Source organism: Trachurus trachurus, assembly GCF_905171665.1.
Source record: "Trachurus trachurus genome assembly, chromosome: 11".
NCBI classification, from domain to species: domain Eukaryota; kingdom Metazoa; phylum Chordata; class Actinopteri; order Carangiformes; family Carangidae; genus Trachurus; species Trachurus trachurus.
Window position 1 is genome coordinate 5,645,078 of NC_139904.1, and position 21,598 is coordinate 5,666,675.

At 38.8% G+C, this 21,598-nt stretch overlaps 1 protein-coding gene across 1 annotated transcript in view; it reads left to right on the forward strand.

Annotated features, from left to right (window-relative positions):
- The first annotated feature begins 666 nt into the window (after positions 1–666).
- Positions 667–21,598, forward strand: part of LOC310993871 (CCR4-NOT transcription complex subunit 3-like) — a 37,551-nt gene continuing 16,619 nt past the window's right edge. Inside the window, exons 1-10 of the mRNA XM_083982354.1 lie at positions 667–815; positions 5,955–6,017; positions 12,016–12,083; positions 12,543–12,617; positions 13,811–13,900; positions 15,565–15,693; positions 16,901–16,996; positions 18,903–19,031; positions 19,243–19,333; positions 20,599–20,732. Of these exons, the coding sequence (XP_083838480.1) occupies positions 5,993–6,017; positions 12,016–12,083; positions 12,543–12,617; positions 13,811–13,900; positions 15,565–15,693; positions 16,901–16,996; positions 18,903–19,031; positions 19,243–19,333; positions 20,599–20,732 (837 nt within the window). The 5' untranslated portion in view covers positions 667–815; positions 5,955–5,992. The remainder of the gene's footprint in view (positions 816–5,954; positions 6,018–12,015; positions 12,084–12,542; positions 12,618–13,810; positions 13,901–15,564; positions 15,694–16,900; positions 16,997–18,902; positions 19,032–19,242; positions 19,334–20,598; positions 20,733–21,598) is intronic.

Sequence of the window (21,598 nt, forward strand, 5' to 3'; positions counted from 1 at the left end):
TGCTGCTGCAACACTGCAAATAAATGATATAGAAGAATATATATGTTTTATAGGAAATGTAGCCCATATTTATGTAATATGTATACAGATATTTGTGTAGTATATATATATATATATATATATATATATATATATATATATATATATATATTGATATGGATAGATATAAATAAAATATGATTAGTAGAAAGGGGTGGGACTTTTTTTTGAAGTGCATACTTCTTCCTTTTCCTTTTTCAAACTTGTGCATATTATGATTTCATGATACATATATTTTTATTTTTCAAGTTTTTTAATTTTAGACACGTTCAAAATAAAATTCATTCGTATTTATTTATACATTTCTTTATGTATAATTAGAGAAGAAAAACAACCCATAACCTCCTCAAGATAAGCTGGCAATACCATGAAAGGGGTGAACTCAATTTCCCAGAGGACCTTGCGGCCGGCAGAGGGGGAGGGAGGTAGGGAGGGGGCTTTCACCTTTGCAATCTGTCCAATCCCGGCGCGAGTTGCACGGGAAGTAGTAAAAACAGCCCGTTCTGACGGACGGCGAGCGTCGACCAATCGGAGAGCGGGAACGGCCGCGGCGAGCCAATCACAGGCCGAGGTGGGCGGGACTCGGGTCCAACAGGGCATCGGAGGAGGAGGAGGTGTTCCTGGTAGCCATCTTGGATGTGCGGAGTGATTGTTTAGCGAGAGAGGGGAATTGTGAATTTTTTTTTTTAAGAAATTAAAACCTTTCTACTGAAACGTTCAAGATTTAAGCGGAGCCTGGCGACCGAGGAAAGGAATCGTAACTCGGACACATCCCGGTGAGTGGGCTACGGAGGCCGACGGTGATGGTTTTCTCTGTCGTCTCCCCCCCTCCTTTCTCTCTCTCCCTCTCTCTCTCCCTCTCTCTCCTCTTTTCCAAATTGTGTCTCTTCTCCCACATCAAACAGCGCAGCCGGTGAGAAGCGGCGGCTCTTCGCTCCTTATTTAACGGAGAAACACAACTTCCCACCCCGGCGGAGGAGCCCCGGCGTGTGTGTGTCTGTCCCAGTGTGTGTGTGTGTGTGTGTGTGTGTGTCTGTGTGCGTGCGTGCGTGTGTGTGTAGTAGTAGTACAGAGTTTTGTTTTTGAAGTGTGTCCGCGCGGAGGTTATTGGTGGTGCCCGCGAGCTGCCGTTTGTTTATAATAATAAACATTTAAACATCCCACCGACCGGATAAAGAAACGCATCTAAAAAAAAAAGAGATTTTAAGATTTGGATGGATGGTAAGATACTGGAGAAACAGGAGGAGAGAGAGTGTGTGTGTGTGTGTGTGTGTGTGTTAATGTGTAGCCTGTGTGTGTGTGTGTGTGTGTGTGTGTGTGTGTGTGTGTGTGTGTGTGTGTGTGTCCTCACTTGGTCCAGATATGAGCATCTGTTCGGAAAAGATATATTACAGCGAATATAGATAAGTGTCTGTCTATTAAAAGTGGTGTGTTAATCCATATAGAGAGGAGGATTGAACCAAAATAAAAACACCCAGTGCAGCTTCTGCATGTATAATGTGTCACAACACAGACAAAGATCAAATATACAAAGTCAATAAGTAGTATTTCTATATATATAGAATATATATACAATAATATAGCTCTGGAAAAAATAAAGAAGAGACCCCTCCAAAATGTTCTTAATAAATCAGCTTCTACATGTAGGCCTGTGGCATCGATTCCAGTGTCTATTGAACTCCAACACAAGCACACCTCGCTCTACTTAGCTGATCACCTGAACCAAATCATATTTAATGAGGAAGAAAGATTATAAATAAATATAAAAAAACACTGCTGCCATTAAAAATTTGGATTATTCCACCAGTTTTGATTTCTAAACTCTTCCTAAATTTAAAAAGTAGTGTTGTGTTGTTTTAAAATGAATATGAACTTGTTTTCTTTGCATTATACAAGGACTGAAAACGCCATTTTCTGCAAATAAATGCTCTAAATGACAATATTTTTATTTCCAATTTGGGAGATATTTTGTCAGTAGGTCATAGAATGAAACAAAAGTGTTCATTTTTTTACTCAAACACATAGCTATGAATAGTAAAACCAGAGGAACTGATCATTTTGAAGTTGTTTCTCAATTTTTCCAGAGCTGTATATATATATTGGATCGTTCCTTTATAGTTTGTTGTTGCAATATGATCAATCATATTATTGATACCGGGCGGTATCACAAAGGCAGGGTGGTGTATAAACTCACTTCTTATGTGTGTTTCTGTCGATAGTGTGGATTTGACAGCAACAGGGAAAGTGACAGAGGGGAGAACATGTTACAACATGATCAAACCTAAAGGATAATTTTAATATTCTTGTATTTCTCTGGTCAATAAAAGCCACAAAAAGAACAATTGCACTCTGCTGCACGTCACCAGCAACAAATCCCACCTTGATTAAAGTTATAATGTCAATTTATTGTCAAGAGGCCAGGTTAGCTGATGGATTTTGAGGATGCAGTTTGTGCAGCTCTGCAATAAAACTTTAAACCTTTTGAGTTTCTAATATTTAGTCTACACAGAGTCGGTCTATTTGTATTTTATTAAACGTCATCTTAACATGGCGTATTTAAGAAAACTGTCAACTGGGAGTGTCCTCATCCATTATCAATAAAAAGATCTAAATAATATATCATGTCGAGTCCCCAAATCAAATGTTTAGTCGTGCAGGTTTTCCTTCTCAACACCTCTGCTGCTGGTGTGTTTGCATATTATCTTTTATCTTTTAATAAGCTGCTGAGTCCTGAAATTAATTCATACACAAACGGAAAAATCGTCCTCTGCAGGCAGACGACAAATGAGATGCGGTCGGTGTGTTTCGTTTTAATTTTAGGTTCATTTGCTCCTCAGTTGAGTGTTTCTTAGTTTTTTTTTAAACAGCTCGAACTCACTGCTGCTGCATCCACATATTTTTTTTTTTACAATTATCTCACTGTTGTTAATTTCACACTGTGCAAGTCACACTTTAAAAAAACAAAAAGCAACGCAGGAAGAGACAAGAGAAGCTGAACACATGGTGTTAAAAGTGACAGCTGAGACTGCAAACAATGTGAAAGGAGTAGTTAAAAAAAACAAAAAAAAAGCGCTAATTTAAATCACTGGTGTTTCCTTGTCAGTTCTCCTGATGATGAAACTCACATGAGACTCTCTCTGCTCTGTAGATAAAGACAGATAAAACACGTCTCGGAGGATTTCTGTTGGCATGTATAATTATAGACGTGTAAAATTCAGACAGCTAATTGATAAAAGATGAAGCCACAGCTGAAATATTCATCCTACAGCTCCAAGGCCACGAGTTCAGAGCAGGTTCTGTGTCCGGACGGTGTGTTATAAAAGCCTTTGTTTAACGGCCCGTGTGTCTGAATGTGATGAACCTGTTTAAAACTTTGTCTTAAACCGAAGCTGAACTACATGTTTGTGAAATTGAAATCCCAACTTTTAACTGTAATGTTTTCCTGTGGAAGAAAAGGAAACATTAAACACCTCGACGTTTAGACATCTGGTCCTAGAGAAGAGAAACATGCCGTTCTCTGCCGAACAATAAAAACACCAAACATTTTTTTTTATCAGCCTAACGAAGCTGGTAGTAGATGTTCCCAAGGCCGCAGGCTGAGTTAAAACAGATGATCCGTGATGAACTGTTCTGGAGAGCAGGTACAAGGACATGGACACATTTAGTGACTGTAGCAGCTGCACAAGTGAGTCAAAAGAAAAGGTTTTGAACTCGTTTATAATTTAATATAAAGCTTTTAATTAGTTATTAGTGAGATTTATGTTGATCCATGCACAGCTCATAGCTCCAGTTGAACGTCACGAAGAAAACCGGTTTCCAATCGTATCATCTGGGTGTTTCAGTCGGACTAACGCATTTACATTAAAGGAATAGTTCACCAAAAAATGAAATTTATTAGTCATTAGTGACTCACCTTCATCCTGATTGATGAATACTCTGGAGTAGTTTTTTATTCCTCAAAGTGCATCTGGAGACCCGGGAGGCCTAGGCCTTCCTAGTCCAACGAAAACTTTATATGAGAGTAATAGCGCCCGACACAAAAACGTCCATAAAACTACAAAAAAACATTTAATATTCCTCCACACTGCTCGTCCACTGAAATCCAAGTGTCCTGAAGGGAGATAGTCCAGAGTTTACTGGAAACTACCTCATTTAGGACATTTTTACAGCCTAAACAGTCCTGGATTGAATTTTGTTTCGGGTAAACTCTGGACTATCTCCCTTCAGGACACTTGGATTGCAGTGGACGAGCAGTGTGGAGGAATATTTCAAGGTTTTTGTGTAGTTTTATGGACTATTTGTGTTGGGCCTTATTACTCTCATATAAAGTTTTCGCTGGACTAAGAACCGGCCTCCCAGGTCTCCAGATGCACTTTGAGGAATAAAAAACAACTCCAGAGTATTCATCAGCATTAGGTTGAGTCAACAATCATTTCTTCATTCATTTCTTGGTGAACTATTCCTTTAACTGTAGTCGTTGCTAAAACCGCAGTAAAACCTGTGGTATTATAAAAACAAAGAACGACTCTAACGCAGCTCCTTCCTGTTCCAGAGATATTATACTTTATTTAAAGTGTGTAAAGCTTCCACATCAGATGTTGTCGCCGCTCTGTGATGTGACGTCCATTAACCCCGTCCTGACCATGGACGTATTATATTCAATACATCCATGGTCCTGACTCGTGTTTCCTGTTGCTGTAAGGAAAAAAAAACATAATTTACTCCCTATTCCATAGATACTAAATATAAAAACAAACCAACGATCTGACGTTGTCGCTCAGAAACGTCTCACTCTGACATGACGGAGATGGACAGCAGCACAGATCAATATTTCAGCAGTGAAATGAAAGATTCAATAATAGGGATCTGTTTCCATGGAGCTCAGCCAGTTTATGGGATGTATTTTTTTTTTTTTTTCTAACTCATGATGAAACCCCCCCCCCCCCCCCCTCCTTCATGATGAAAAACTAAAAAAAACATTCATTATCTCACATCAGTGTCGTCGTCTCATCACATCAGCTGATAAAGTTCAGGTAGATGCATCATCAGCGTCGTCGTCGTGGTCACAGCCAGGTTCCCGCTGCACGTTACCGAGGCATCCCATCATACAACAACAACAACAAGTACAGACATGTTCGACGTGAAAGTTTCTGACAAACAAAAACAAAAACATAAAAAAAGCTCCAACAACATGTGCTGACGTCGACGGCGAGCGGAGCGGAGCGCAGCAGGTTCAGACAGAGGAGAAGATGGTTCCATGCATGAACATGTTGTTCAATTCATACGTTACAGACAAAATAATAATGATGATTTATAATTTATGTCATTTCATGCATGAAAAAGGAGCAGGACAGAGAAATGAAACATTTTTACTTTCCTTTCACCCACAGTTTCAGATTCTTATAGTGGATTATAATGGAGGGTTTAGGGTTAAAGGTCAGATTTAACAAGCTGCTGATGATGAACTTTCTCTCTGTGTGTCGTAAAGTCAAACCTCTTCACCTTTACATCAACATCTCTCTCCATCCGGTTCGACTGGTTATTATCTTCACTCTGGGTGCTTATTACTACACTATTTAACACCATTTAATCGCTTTTATTGCTTTAATAGATCTCTGCTCTTTAATTTCATGCAATATTGCCATTTTATTCCTTTGTATTATTTTTTTTTTTTTTACTGTATTCTAAACCATTTACTGACTTTTACCCACTCTAGTGTTTCTAATTCCTCTGTGTTTGTTATTTTATCATGTAAAAGCTGCTTCTTTTGTATGAAATTTGCTCTCGATATCAACTTTGATTGATTGATTGATTGATTATTGTGTATATTAATCAATGTGCATCGTCTCACTGGTAAAAATAATCATTTTTAATCTGCTTTTTTTTGGTTTTTGGTTTTGTTTTATGTCCTGCAGTGAAAGAAGGCATGAAGACAACATCCTAGTCATCAGTCATGGCCGATAAAAGGAAACTTCAAGGTGAGCTGACTGTGTGTGTGTGTGTGTGTGTGTGTGTGTGTGTGTGTGTGTGTGTGTGTGTGTGTGTGAGTGTGTGTGTGTGTGTGTGTGTGTCATGCTGCCAACACCTGAGCTGATGCATAAAAAAAGCATCAGGGTTTGTTGTGGTCTGATCAGGTGCCAGGTGCAGCAGCAGCTTCGCCGCCGCCGCGTTCACAGAGCGAGTTGTGATGGGAAAGTCCCGGCGTCGTAGCTCCTCCTCCTCCTCCTCTTCCTCCTCCTTTGTGTCGCTCTACCTGAGTTACAAATGTTTGTGTTCACACTACGGGTGTGCCTAAGAATCACAGTTCTCATTTAATATGATTCAGAATCGATATAAAATGTCCCCAAATCGATTAAAAAAAATAAAACAATGAAACAAAAATCCATTTCCTTAGAATTTAAAAGGCAGCATGTTTAACTGCACTGTTTTTAAAGAATAAAGAGGCACTTTTAATTTAGTTACTAAAGCAATATGTGATACTGCTTTTATGCAGCAGTTTCAACAATTCCATCTAAGCATGGATAAATGTTTAAAACTCAATAAATGTGAAAAATACACTTCAGTCATTGTGTCTTGCAAAGCAGACTGGAGTAGATCATGAGGATCCTTTGCACACCGACAGACTGAAGCAGAAATCATTAGGAATCAAATCGTTTTGAATCAAAAATTGATTTTGAATCGAATCGTAGCCCCAAAAATCAGAATCAAATGTATTCGTGAGATAGTAAAAGATTACTGTGTGTGCGTGTGTGTGTGTGTGTCGCTCTGTGACCTGTCGCAGACCGAATCTCCTCTTGGTGCGTTTAGTTTCACGCTGCTCGGGTTTTTTAAAAGCTGTGGCTTGTAAACAAAAGTCACATGCGCTCACAAGCCGCCTGTTTGCCGGGTTGTGTAAGCTGTCATCCTGCCAGGTCGGAGCGGCTCTTTAGGATCCACAGGGGGAGTCCGAATTAAATCTGAGTTTGTTTGTTTTGTTTTTTTAACTTCCTGTAGCTTCAGGTGCAACATGATGCTCTTACACAAGAGCTTTGTGTTTTTTTGCCTCCTCCTCCTCCTCCTGCTGCTGCTGCTGCTGCTTCTCCTCTTTGGTGTTTGACATGAAGAAGAGACCGAACAGGAGCAGTGGTGCAGACCGTCCACAGCTGATGTTGTTATGTGATGGTTTTCTGCGTCCACATCTGGCTGCGTCGCTCTCAAACAGGAGCGTCAAACTCTTTTTTTTTAGTTAAGCGCAATTTGATCCCAAGTGGGCCGGACCGGTGATAATAATAATATCATAATAACCTGAAACTCTACATTTTCCTCTTTTGTTTTAGTGCAAAGTGGCTTCATTATTAAGATCGATTAAGATTAAGATCCCTCCCAAAACATTATGAACGACCTGAATTTCATGAGAAAATGTGCAGTTTCAATAATATTAAGCCTCTTTCTGTCTTCTATGTAATTTTCACACTTAGCAAATTCATCCTGTGCAACAGATTGGACTCTCTTCTTGACACATTTTACATCCTCACCCTCAGTGAAGTTCATTGTGATGAGCTGAGGAGAAACACAGAAGGAGAAAAGTGACACTATAAAGGCCAGTGTTGTATATTTTACGTTTCAACCTTTATGAACTCTGTCTTCTTGTCTATTTGGTTTCAAAAATCCCCCCAAAAGTCTCAGATTTTACAGCTTTTATTTAAAGAATCTGTCAATTAAACAACTTAAAGTCGGTTAAGTGGAGGAGCTTCAACTTCTGCAGAAGCCACACGTGACAGAAGAGGTTTTATTTGTCGGATGATTTAATTTAGAATAAAAAAAAATAAAAAAACGACTGAAACGCTGCAGATTTCCTCGAAGGCGGTCGGTCGGTCATGTGAGAAGAGACAGAAATAGATTTTAATAGTGTAAAGAATGAAAGAGAGAGAGAGGTGCGTCTCTCATCCCCTCACATCCGACCAAGTGTGAAGTCTGTGTGTGTGTGTGTGTGTGTGTGTGTGTTAACGTCGGATTCTCGGTTTCAGAGAAAATCAAACAAGCGGCCGGTGCCGTCGTCCGTCTGGATTGAAAATAAGGTCCTTTGATTATTGACGGATTATTTTCTGACGATGTTCAGACTCTTTCTGTGCAGGTGAACTACAAACTGTCTGGTCTCATGTCCTGTTATTAGAGGGAAATAACGTCAGTGTTGTTGTTCATTCAGTTTCTACAGGTTTCATCCACACAACACTGAAGGAAATAGAGGAGTTTCACCAGTTTCTACTGATTTTTACTGGTTTTATTGTCATTTACCCAGAGTTTACTGCAGAGCTGCACTAAATAATCAGAGTTATTTATTATTTAACAGGAAGAATTTGAGTCTCCAATACAGATTTGTTACAAGTGTCTGAACCACATGTGAGGATCATTGTGAAAAATGTGTTTATTGATTATTAGTTGTTGGACTTTTTACTCCCTAATATCAGAATCAGTAACGGTCAGGCTCTAGTTTTAATGTTTCTGTCTGTGTTTTCTTTCTTTCTTTCTTTCTTTCTTTCTTTCTTTCTTTCTTTCTTTCTTTCTTTCTACCGCTCTCTGTATATCTCTCTTTCATTTATCCACCCCAATTTCTTTCCTTCTTTCTTACTACCCCTCTGTCTCTTTCATTCATTCTCTATTCTCTTTATCTTCTATTATTCTGTTTTTCTTACCTTTTTCTTTCTCTATCTACCCTTCTCTCTGTGTCTTCTTTCTTTCTGTCCTTTTGTTCTTTCTTTCTTTCTTTCTCCATCTACCCTTCCCATTTTCTTTCTTTCCTTCTGTCCTTTCTTTCTTTCTTTCTTTCTTTCTTTCTTTCTTTCTTTCTTTCTTTCTTTCTTTCTTTCTTTCTTTCTCTCTTTCTTTCTTTCTTTCTGTATGTCTTTCTTATTGTATGTCTGTCTGTCTCTCTGTCTCTCTGTCTGTCTCTCTTTCTGTCTGTCTGTCTTTCTTTCTTTTCATTCTCTCTTTCTTTCTCTCTGTCTTTCTTTCTTTTCATTCTCTCTTTCTTTCTTTCTTTCTTTCTTCCTTTCTTTCTTTCTCTCTTTCTTTCTTGTTAATTATAGTGTAATTTCATTAAAGTAGATTTAGTTAAACTCTTGAGTCTGAACCAGACGTCGGTCGGATCCTTCAGGTTCAGGTTCAGGTGACTTTGTTTCACCCGAAAGGGAAACTGCAGGAAAAGGTGTAATAAATAAATAATGACATAAAACAGTAAACGAAGCATTTAAACCAGTAAAAAACAGTTAAAACGGCTCCAGTGTTTAATCAAGATGATAATTTATTGTTTCAAAAAAACGATTATGAACAAGCAGCCACTAAATACGTCAATAAAACACAACAACAGACTCTCAGATGAGCTGTGATACGACATGATAATAATAAATATGAAGTATTAAGAACCAGAGATATCTAGTCCCACCACACTCTGAAGTCTGAAGGTGTGTGTGTGTGTGTTGGCTTTATTTTCCCGTTTTGGTTCGACAGACACTTCCTCTGTGTGTGTGTGTGTGTGTGTGTGTGTGTGTGTGTGTGTGTGTGTGTGTGTGTGTGTGTGTGTGCTGTGTGTGTGTGTGTACTGTGTGTGTTGAGGGTTCAGGAGTCAGTGTGTCGGGATCATGTGACGACTCTGTTCTCGCTGCTTTTCAAAAACACACAGTGTGACCGTAACAGTGACGCTGACGTTGACTGATGTCGAACACACACACACACACACAAACACACACTCGTAACCCAACCTGGAGTATATTTTGTGTGTGTGTGTGTGTGTAAAGACAAAAAAAACACCTCGAGGCTCCACAGAAACCTTCTCCTCTCTGTTCTTTACTTTGATGTTGTTGTTTTTTACTGACGTTTGTCGCCGTGGGCAAAAAGAAAGAGACTTTTATTTTGACAGGTTTGATTCTCCACTCCCACCCCCCCCTCCCCCCTCTCTCTCTCTGTCATATTAAACACACACACACACACACACACACACACACACACTCATTGAGAGGAGAAGATGGAGCTGGCTCTGTCACATTATAATGTATTATTACAGAGGAGGTGGACCTTCGTCTAAAAATAACACACACTCTGCTGCTGCTGCTGCTGCGCGTTCACATCCAGGCTGTTTAAGGTCAGAGGCAGAACGCAGCCCCAGTGTGTGTGTGTGTGTGTGTGTGTGTGTGTTCATGCAACTTTTGGGGTCGACTCTTGTGCATCTTTCCCTAAAATCCGATGTCAATCACGACAACGACAACGAGCAAAGTGTTTTTTAGATTTGAGACGAGTGGATTCTCAGGAGTTCAAAACGTCACTTTGTCATTTTCAGTTTGATGTTACATGTTGTATTATTTATATTTTTATGCATCTATTTGTATCTATAATATTTACATTTACTCCTCCATCCTTCCCTCTTTCCTTCCTTTCTCTCTTCCTTCTTTCCACAATCCTTTTCCCCCTCCTTCCTCCCTTCTTTCCCTTCGTCCATCCTTCTGCTTCCTTCATTGACCTAATCAGTTCCCTCCCTTCATCTTTCTTTCCTTCCTTCCTTCCTTTGTCCCTTCCCTTTTCCTTCCTTCACTCCTTCGTTCCCAGTCAAAATGCGTTACATGTGAATTTAGATCTGTATCTGTATCTGTATTTGTATCTGTTTCTTCTTCCACCTTTTTCCATGAAACAGAAACAAACCGACGGTTGTGTCGACGTGACAGTTTCACATTATTATTATGAATATTATTATGCTGCTTTCACTGCACGCTGGGAAATATCAGAATCACGAGCTCTGAGTAACGACGCAGAAGATGTGTGATGTGTGTTTATGTGCAGATAAATACGAGCGTCCATGTTAGTTTGACAACAGATTTCGCTGCTCACTGATGGTTGTTATTGATTAATAAGCAAATTATTACATTTAATGACTTATATAGTTTATATAATGTAGAATATAGGGCTGCAACTAATGATTCTTTTCATTATCGATTCATCTGTTGATTATTTAAACGATTAATCGATTAGTTGTTTGGTCAATAAAATGTTAAAAAATGTTGAGAAATGTCAATCAGTGTTTCTCAAACCACTAGATGACGTCTTCAAATGTCATAAATGCATAACTAAACCAGAAACATTCACATTTAAGAAGCTGAAATCAGAGAATTTTGACCTTTTTTTTTCTTAAAAAAACCACCCAAACCGATTATTTGATTATGAAAATAGTTGACGATTAATTTAATAATCGATTATTGTTGGATTAATCGATTCATTCATGGTTGCAGCTCTAGTAGAATATACAGGTTTTCAGTTTAAAATCATATAAAACAGAGAAATCTTCACACATTAGAAGCTGAAGAACAGTTTGTTTTTTTCTCATTTGTGCATTAAAAACTTATTTTAATAATTAGTCTTAAATGTAAATGTCTTTTTATTAGCTCCTTATTAAAACCTTCACCTCCATGTGATCCAGGTCAGATGTTATAAAAAGGCATGAATGAAAACAACTTTTTTTCCCCTCCTGTTTACGTTTGAATAGCAAACGACTAATCTGTGTCACATAACACGAGGAAAAAAAAACCTAAATCTGGGACAAAGCCGGAGTCGTCTCTTCCTGTCGCTCCCTCGCCACCGTTTACGACTCCTCTCCTCTCCTCCACTTTCCACCAATCGTAGCGCTGCACATTCAAGATTCAGTGTGTGTGTGTCTGTGTGTGTGTAACCTCTCACTTACAAGCTTAATGTACCTTTCGTCGATTTGCATATTTCATGAGACGTCAGACTGTGTTTGTTAAAAGCCGCTGCTGCTCCACGCTGTGTTTGTTTTTCCTGTGTCTGAGCTAAAAATGCAGCTTCAACGTGTTCCTGTTGGAAAAAAAATAAAAAAAATTAACCAGTTAAGTTAAAAATCCATTTTTTCTTTACAAATTGAGCAGTTTATATTGATCTGATAAACCTTTTCTTCTCTTCTCTTCTCTTCTTCTCCTTCTGTTTCTCCTCCTGCAGGTGAAATAGATCGATGTCTGAAAAAAGTAGCGGAGGGTGTAGAGCAGTTCGAAGACATCTGGCAGAAGGTGATGAGACACGACAACAAGGCAACTTACTCATCGACCATCTCCACATCTTCACATCTACATATCTTCACTATCAATTTACCTGTTTAATTGTTTATTTACCCATTTATTTTGTCTATTAATACACAAAAAAGGCAGAAAATGCCAATGAAAGCACAAAGAGACGTCATAAATGTCCTGTTTTGTGTCAATTTTAGTCCAAACTACTAAATTACTATAACATATTATATTTATTGTTGAGGTTGATAAAGAACAACACATAATTCTCACATTTCACAAGCTGGAAACATCAAAATGTTGAATATTTTACTTGAAAACCAGCTTAAACTATAATAATTTTCTTTTAAAGTATTAATATTATTGGATATAAGAACATAAATGAACACAAAAATATTTTTATTTTCTGATTTCTTGATAAACAGCGTGTTGACCCTCTCCTCTGTTTCCTCCTCTCTGCAGCTTCACAACGCAGCCAACGCCAACCAGAAGGAGAAATATGAAGCAGACCTCAAGAAAGAGATTAAAAAGCTACAGGTAAGGACACTAAGACGATGAAAACTCACTGAAGAGTTGCTGCAAATAAATGTGTTATTAAATGAGACAACACATCAGTATTTAAAGGGATAGTTCAACATTTTGGCAAATTGGCCCATTGCCATAATCCCTATAGTCATAGCAGTAGGTTCGTTACCTTTAATTGTCGGTGCAAGCTATTTCTAGAACAAGCTGCTCAGAGCTACGCTACGGAGGCTCATGGGATTTCTTGGTTTCCCTCATCAAACTCTGTATCAAATACACAATCCAACAACTCCACAACGCTCTGGTGGACAAGTTGTGACCTGCACATTCACCACGCTATGAGATAATAACACAACGTTACCAGACAGAGTTGTTTTAGAGGTAAATGCAGAGACTGCTAGATGAAAAACTGTCCCTGAAGGCAACGCGCATCAGTAGTTTTGCATGAATTTACCTCTAAAACAACTCTGTCTGGTAACGTTGTGTTATTATCTCATAGCGTGGTGAATGTGCAGGTTACAACTTGTCCACCAGAGCGTTGTGGAGTTGTTGGATTGTGTATTTGATACAGAGTTTGATGAGGGAAACCAAGAAATCCCCTTGAACATTACATCGCCACACACTGGCCTGGTGTATGAACTACAGCGTTTAAAGTCGTTTTCAGTGGATCAGTATGTACGCAGATATTTTTTAAACCTTTTTTCAAAAAACAAACAAGAAGAATATTATTTTGTGGGAAGCTCCATCTTGTTTGGACGAGGCCTAAAAGCACAGAAAGTTTTTAACACAGAGTCAGATTTATTTATTTTTTGAGCCAATCAGCAGCTGAGACAGAAATTGACGGAGGTGAGTTCAGGTGTCGGGTCGACGCATTGAAGGCCCTGAAAAGGGATGAAAACACTCAGATTGTTTGCTGATGTTAAACCGTGTGTGTGTGTGTGTGTGTGTGTGTGGTGTTAAGTATCATCACTGTCAGCTGAAACAGTGTGTGTTTGCTTCGTCTTGATTTGATGTTGCCATGAGGACCAAACTCCAAGCCAAGCCTGTTTGCTCTGAAGTTCATCATCCATGACGAGTCTCTGCACATCTCACTCATGTCTCTCTATGTCTCTCTATGTCTCTCTTTCTCTCTCTCCCTCCTGCTGTGTCTCCTCCTCCTCCTCCTCCTCCTCCTCCTCCTCCTTCTTCTTCTTCTTCTGGTCCCTCAGCGTCTTCGAGACCAGATCAAGACGTGGGTGGCATCCAACGAGATCAAAGACAAAAGGCAGCTAGTAGAAAACCGCAAACTCATAGAGACGGTGAGTACTGTAGGAACGAGGGAGGAGGAGGAGGAGGAGGGGAAGAGAGGAGGGACATTTCATGTTCGTTATAACCCCCATCACCACCACCAAAGTCTTAAAAACTCCAGGTCCGATGGATCGATCGTCGATGATCCTGATGATCATTTGGGAAAAGCAACAGAAAATGTTTTAGTTGTTGTTTTTGTTTGTTTGTTCTGGTTGTGACTCGGCTCAGATGCAGCAGCAACACAAACAGTAGATTATTAGTTTTTCAATGTGCATCAGATAATATTTCATGTAATTAATGGGTTTTCAGTCATTTATCCACTGGTAACACTCGGTATACTATTATTATTATTATTATACTAACTATCGGTATAATATTTGTGTTTGATGGTCTTAAATAATGTCATTTATTTATCTAGTAGATAAAGAGTCTAGAGTCTTACAGTTCGGTCTTGACTATAGAAAAGAAAAAAAATATTATTTCACTTTTTAACCAAATAACTGTAGCTTCACCTGGCGTAATGTTTTTTTTTTTTTTTTAGCTCTTTTGCAGAGAAGCAAAAATTAGAACAGAAAAAGTTTTTTGACTTAATTGAAAAAGAGAAAAAATGTAAGAATGGAAAAACCTCTAATACATAAACAATGATGATAATAATGATCTGTATAATCTTTATTTATACAGCCTTTTTCTTAACAAAAAGTGATTCACAGAAAGATGAACAAGTGCAGTTTCACCTGGTGTAATTTTCTAGCTCTTTTACAGAGAAAATATCTTTTCAGTTTTTGACATAATTAAAAACTGTTAACTAATAACTGTTAAAAAGTGCTTCACAGAAAGATGAAAAGATGTATCTTTAAAAAGTTTCGCCCATTTCCTGTTTGTAAACAATCATTTTTCATTTATTGTTTATTTGACGAGGACAATGCACATTAATGAACAATTGGTGACGCACACGTGACGTCATGTAAATATGCCGGATTTAGCTCAAAGCTCATTTCCGTTTGTAGTCCTCACATTTAAAGACTGGCAGACATACCATTAAAAAAAACAGAAAACAATAGGAAACTACCTGCGTAAATATAAGAAAAAACAGAATATTACCAGCAACAATAAGAAAACAGATTACAACCTGCATAAATATAAGAGAGGACAGAGTACTAGCAGCTGTTATAGCAGTAAGAAATAAGAAAACACAAGGTCAAGAGGAGTCAAAGTCAAACTTCAGTCACAAGAAGTTTGTTTTATACAGAAACAACTATAGAGATGTTTCTATTATAATCTCTAAAATTAGATATTTAAAACCAAGATGGCCGCGTTCTTCATGGAGCAGCAGTGCATCATGGGAGCTGCTCTGATGTGAAACACCTGTTCTGCAGTGGCTCCGCCCACCGACCGGCTCACACACCAGTTTGTGATCATCAGAGTTGTTTAGTTGCACCGGATGTGAAGCACCTGAGCAGAGAGAGAGCGACTCAGCAAGATCAGTGTCCTGTCACCATGACTCGGCTCTTTTCTCACCCTGACGCTGCTGCTCTTCTTCAGGGTTTCCCGCGGCGCCGTCGTTGTTGGTCGCCCTGAAATTTACACATCTGTTGTTGGGAGTTGGAGTGAAAAATGATTCTTTATAATACGATGATGAACTGTTTCATGTTGGTTCTCCTCGTCTTGTCTGCAGCAAATGGAGCGGTTCAAGATCGTGGAGCGAGAGACCAAGACAAAAGCCTACTCTAAAGAAGGTCTGGGTCTGGCCCAGAAGGTCGACCCGGCCCAGAAGGAGAAGGAGGAGGTCGGGACGTGGCTGACGGTGAGTTTATCACAGTGGCATTTGAAGAATTCATTTATATATTTATCTTTAACATATTTTTTAATAATTGCTTCTAAAAAAGGGGGCAGCTACTGTATTAATAGGACATATTTCACATGGTTTAGGGGTATATTAACAATATTATTTCTAAAAAACACTTTTCTTATGTAATACAATAAAATCAAGCTGCACAAAATAAAAATAAACACTTTACGACTTAAAGAGATTTAATTCTCTCAAAATGCTCCTTTTAGTTCAAATAAAGTCAGAACTTCTTCTTTAGTCTTATTTATTGCAAGAATGAGCATAAATAAATCTGAATTCTTTAAAATAACTCAGTGTACATTCATTTATTGTCAGTATAGGATTGATATCGCCAGGACTCGACCTCGTGTAACAGCATCAACCGGACTCTTTTTAAATCTTTTAAAAGTCCCAATTGTTTAAAGAATAGAGGATTATTATAGGAAATAAGTGACTCCTCCTTTCCTTTAGAAGTAATGATTGTTGTAATCAATAATAATAATAGTTTGTTCCCTCCATTACTCCACTTTTGCAGAGATTACACTCCTTTTGTTTTCTTCATGCTCCAACATGTTAGTGTTTCCACTAAATTCATTATAATTTAAGATAAAAACCATAATGTGTCGTTAATTTTCTCCAAAGCGAGACGTTGTGTGTTCACTCGGGACTGTAACTGTAAGAGTCGGTCAGAGGTGGAGGTTTACTCTGGGAACTTTTTTTTTTTTCCCCTTGGTGTTTCCTTTACAAAGCGGGAAGTGAAAGTGAGACAGAAGCAGAAGTCAAACTGAATTTATGACCAAACGTTTCTCACAAAAACAAAAAGACTGAAAAGCACAAAACCACCATCCACTCACATCAATACAGCACAAAGAAATCACCCTAACGACACCGTTTTCCCACTGAAACGGGGAGATATTTATAAATGAAGCTGAAATATATTGATTTGATTAACCTGCCAGGTTCATTTATCACAAGGTGAATATCTACGGTGCACAAGACGACAAAATCTATTTTAAAATGTCACTTTGGTCTCTGGAAAACTGCATTTTTCCATTATTTTATTTCATTTTCTTGATTTAATGAGTGATTTGTCAGTTAGTTGCAGATCTAATCTTGAGGTATTAATTAAAAAAAACGTGTTTTAATTTATTTTTGGTGACTAACTCCTCTTCTCCTTCCTCAGAACACGATAGACATGTTAAACATGCAGGTCGACCAGTTCGAGAGCGAAGTGGAGTCTCTGTCGGTCCAGACGAGGAAAAAGAAAGGAGACAAGGAGGTCAGTGTGTCCTAGGCTGTGATTGGTTCGTCCTCGTCTCCTCTGCTCCCCTGTGTCGTTTCCTCCTCCTGGTTATTTAGTCTGTGTGAGGTCTCACACACAACACACACACACACACTGTGTCCTCCTCCATTCATCTTCATCTTCTCAGGCTCTGACCCAGCCGACAACCTCCGTTTCCTCCCAACTCCTCTCCCGAGGACTCTGAGCTAGAAAACAGAGTGTGAGGACATCAGGTCCTGAACACCTTCGTTTTTCTGCCTCAGGAATCAGTTCAGGTTTTATTCAGAGCAGGAAAATCTGTGTTTTAATAAATGAAACTACAGTAGAAGAGTTTTTTATTTTTGTCTGTTGTAGGGCTGGACGACGATTAGATGGCAAAACTCATAATAACTGTTATTTACACCATTTTATGTATGGGTATTTTTCTTGATTCTGCCAACGACCGGCACGTTTTAAAGGGATAGTTCTAGATTTTGGCAAATTGGCCCATTGCCGTAATCCCTATAGTCATAGCAGCAGGTTTGTTACCTTTAGTAATTGTCGGTGCAAGCTATTTTTAGAACAGCGGAGCAGAGCCGTGAGCTGCTCAGAGCTACGCTACGGAGGCTCATGGGATTTCTTGGTTTCCCTCATCAAACTCATCAAATACACAATCCAACAACTCCACAACGCTCTGGTGGACAAGTTGTGACCTGCACATTCACCACGCTATGAGATAATAACAGAACGTTACCAGACAGAGTTGTTGTAGAGGGAAATTCATGCAAAACCGCTGATGCGCGTTGCCTTCAGGGACAGTTTTTCGGCAAGCAGTCTCTGCATTTACCTTGAAAACAACTGTGCATCATCAGGCAATATCTGTCATGAAGTGGTATTTTTAGAGTGCATGGAGTAAAGTGCCTACTATTGTAAGTTTTCGAACCAAAATCTAAATCACAATTAAAATTCGAGCAATTGTCAAGTCGTTGTTAGTCGCTGATGCAGTTAAGTTATAGCTCAGTCGGCCAAGAGCGAAGAAGTGCAGATATCATCTTCTGGACTCAGGTTGTGTTCAAACTGATCAGGGTAAAAAAAAACAAAAAAACATTTGCATTTGAGTGGAAGTTTCTTTTCACAAACCAGTTTTGTGCAGCAGAATTTGAACTTAAACCAGGATTTAATCTGGTTGAACAGTTGAAACCTGGTTGGTGCAGAGTTAAGTGTAACTCTGTGTTTTGCTGCTCTGCACTTTGCAGCGTCTTGACCCGCTCATGTTGCTGACATGTGCTGCTGCTGCTGCTGCTGCTGCATTAATATGAAAAGCATTAATATGTTCCTCTGTGCTGCCTCCACTAATGCAGCTCAACAACATGCGTCCGTGTGTTTTTAATAATCGCTTCGCTGCAGCCGCTCGTCCGCAGAGATTCAGCTGCTGCTGCTTTTTATGCTTTTACTTTACGAGGAAACACATTTCAACCTGGAAACATGCAAAACAGGAAAAAAAAAAAACAAGAAAATATATGGCATGAGAAACACTCACAACATGTTTAAATTAAGTGTAAAGCAGTGGGAGGATTAAATATTGAAATCAGAAGTGGTGGCTGCTGCGACGTGTGAAGCATTAAAGCTGTAAAGTGCATACGTGGCGGCGCCTCCTATACGTTTTCTCACATCGCTCTGCTGTGTTTTAAATTTTAAACACGCTGCCGCTTGTTTTTCATTCTAAATGCCATTTTGTTCCTTTTGCTATTTGAATAAATAATTCACCTCCGTTTGTGTTTCGCATCAGAGTGAATGAAACTTTGTTCAACAGTAAAAATCAAGTGCCGTCGTTGTGGTCCAGACTGAAACCAAATTGAAAAGTTTGTGGAAAAAAGAAAATATAATTCAGTTGCATCTTTAACTCAGATTTGGTTTTGTGCAGAAACAGGACCGGATTGAGGAGCTGAAGAAGTTTATCGAAAAGCATCGATACCACATCCGGATGTTGGAGACGATACTGAGGATGTTGGACAACGACTCGGTGCAGGTGGACTCCATCAGGAAGATCAAGGTGGGAAAACTGACTGAGACACACAGCTGTTTGAACATCTGAGTGTTGACACCGTCTTTATCGCCAGGATGCAACAACATGTATTTTTATTTAGAAGATTAATCGTTGAAATTATTCTTATTTCTCTGGAAAATCAAATGTGTTATTCTTGAAAGTCTTGAAGAAGATTTATTTCTAATGTTGCCTCTTGTTTTCTTTTCTGCTGATGCAGGATGATGTGGAGTACTACCTGGATTCGTCGCAGGATCCAGACTTCGAGGAGAACGAGTTTCTCTACGACGACCTGGATCTGGAAGACATCCGTAAGTAGAGAAGGAGCAGTTAGTGTTGTCAAGACCACCAAACCAGAGACTGAGTCAATACCGAGACTAAGACCAAACCAATTCCAGACCCTTTACTGTATTCAGTACCAGCACTCACTCTCAAAATCTTTCCAAGAATATTTGTCTTATTTCTTGTTGAAATGTCTAATTTCTAGTCAAAACCAATCTCTTTCCACTTAAAATAAGACTCATCACCTACAAATTAACTTGTTTTTAGATAGTTTTCACTTGTTTCAGTCAAAATTATTTGCACTTGAAATAAGTAGAAAAATCTGCCAGTGAAAGCTGTTTTTTGTGCTTGTAATAAGAAAGAAAAACTTGACCCACTATCAGATTATTTCAAGTAAAAATATGCTTGAAAGAAGCATTAGAAGTGTCTAAAAACAAGCAACTTTTTAAATGTGATCAGTCTTATTTTAAGTATAATGAGATTTGTTTTGACTAGAAATGACATTTTGACTACAAATTACACAAATATTCTTGGTAAGATTTTAAGTTTTTGCATGTGGCTTGACATTTACATTATTCCTCAGATAAAATGAAAAAATATACTTGCATATACAATTGAAACCATATTTAATGTAAACACAAAGTTTGGATTGAAGAGAAGAACACAGCAGCACAGAACCTGCTGAAGTCTCCTCCCACTGTTCACACTGGTGACACCAACTTTTTCAGATGGTTACACACAAACAGATAATTATCTTAAAAGTAATTGAATTTCATCACATAAACCAAAGTGAGCCAGTGACAGAGAGAGACATGACACTGCAGCTGTGGTCCTGACTAGTCTTGAGAAAAAATCCCGAGTCCAGCTCGACCGAGAGTCTCAAGACCAGTCTCAAGTACCACAACACCGTTTGGTTTGTTGTAGCTCAAATAGTCTGTTTTGGGGATTTTTTGTACAACATAAAACAGAATTACAAAATGTGCAAACTCAGGTTAAAATCCTAACAGGTAGTGATGCTGAAATCCTCTCACAGAAGTTATGTTGCAATAAAGAAATGAACAAGTCTCTAGAGTAACGATATTTAAACCCACAAGGCAAAGAATATGTAGCAGCCGACCAAGAAACTGTTGTATACATGTTAGATTTTATATCGCAGCTTCTCAGAAACCTCTGTAGAAACAACTTTATTGACTTCATATATCTGATGTAACCATGTGGACTTGAAGCAAACTGCTGTGAAAAGTTTGTAGACAGTTTTTCTGACCTCTCTCCGTCTCTCTCTCTCTCCCTGCAGCTCAGACGCTGGTCGCCACCTCTCCGCCGGGACACTCGCACTTGGAGGACGAGATCTTCCAGCACTCCAGCAGCACACCCACCTCCACCACCTCATCCTCACCCATCCCCCCCTCACCTGCCACTTGCACTACGGTACGAAAAACTTTTAAAAAGCTTTAAAAAAAGAAAAAAAAAAGAACATGCTTTTCTCTCTTTTCTCGAGTTTTCATCTCGCCTCCGGTCGGCAGTTTGACATCTTGCACTTTTGACATTCAACATGTGCTGGGAAAAGATGAGATTTTTATTTATTTGTTCTTTCTTTCACTCCCTGTGGTTATGAAATTTATGCAGCATGTGGAGGTTTTGCAAAGATTTCAGAGACATAAAGTTCATATTTTGAGTCACAGTTTTGACCTTTTTTTTTTTTTTTTTTAGTTTAAAGGGATAGTTCACCCAAAATTCAATTTTGTTCATGGTACTCAAGGGTACTTACGGGGGCGTCCGCGCAGCAGTATTTGTCCATATAATGGTTGTCAATGGATACCAACTTTCTTTGTCCAAAAAGACACACCAAAAAACATCCAAATACCTCCAAACTGCTCGTCTGTAATGTCCCTCTTGTATTGAAGCCCCGACATGAGAAATGGTTCCGCCGGTGCACTGACACAGGAAGAGCAGTGAATTGAGACACTGGGAGCTTCTGCTACAAACAAGCTTAAAATATAGACTTACTTAATTTTTTTCGGAACAATTTCTCATGTCGGGGCTTCAATACAAGAGGGACATTACAGATGAGCATTATGGAGGTATTTGGATGTTTTCTGGTGTGTCTTTTTGGACGAAGAAAGTTGGTACAACCATTATATGGACAAATACTGCTGAAATTTGAATTTTGGGTGAACTATCCCTTTAAAATCTTTTCCACATGTTGTCATCTGGGTTTCTCTTCTCTTTCTTCTTCACCTTCTTCTTCTCATTAATGAACCTTTTTGTTTCAGTCCCGTCGAGTCAGGTCAGGC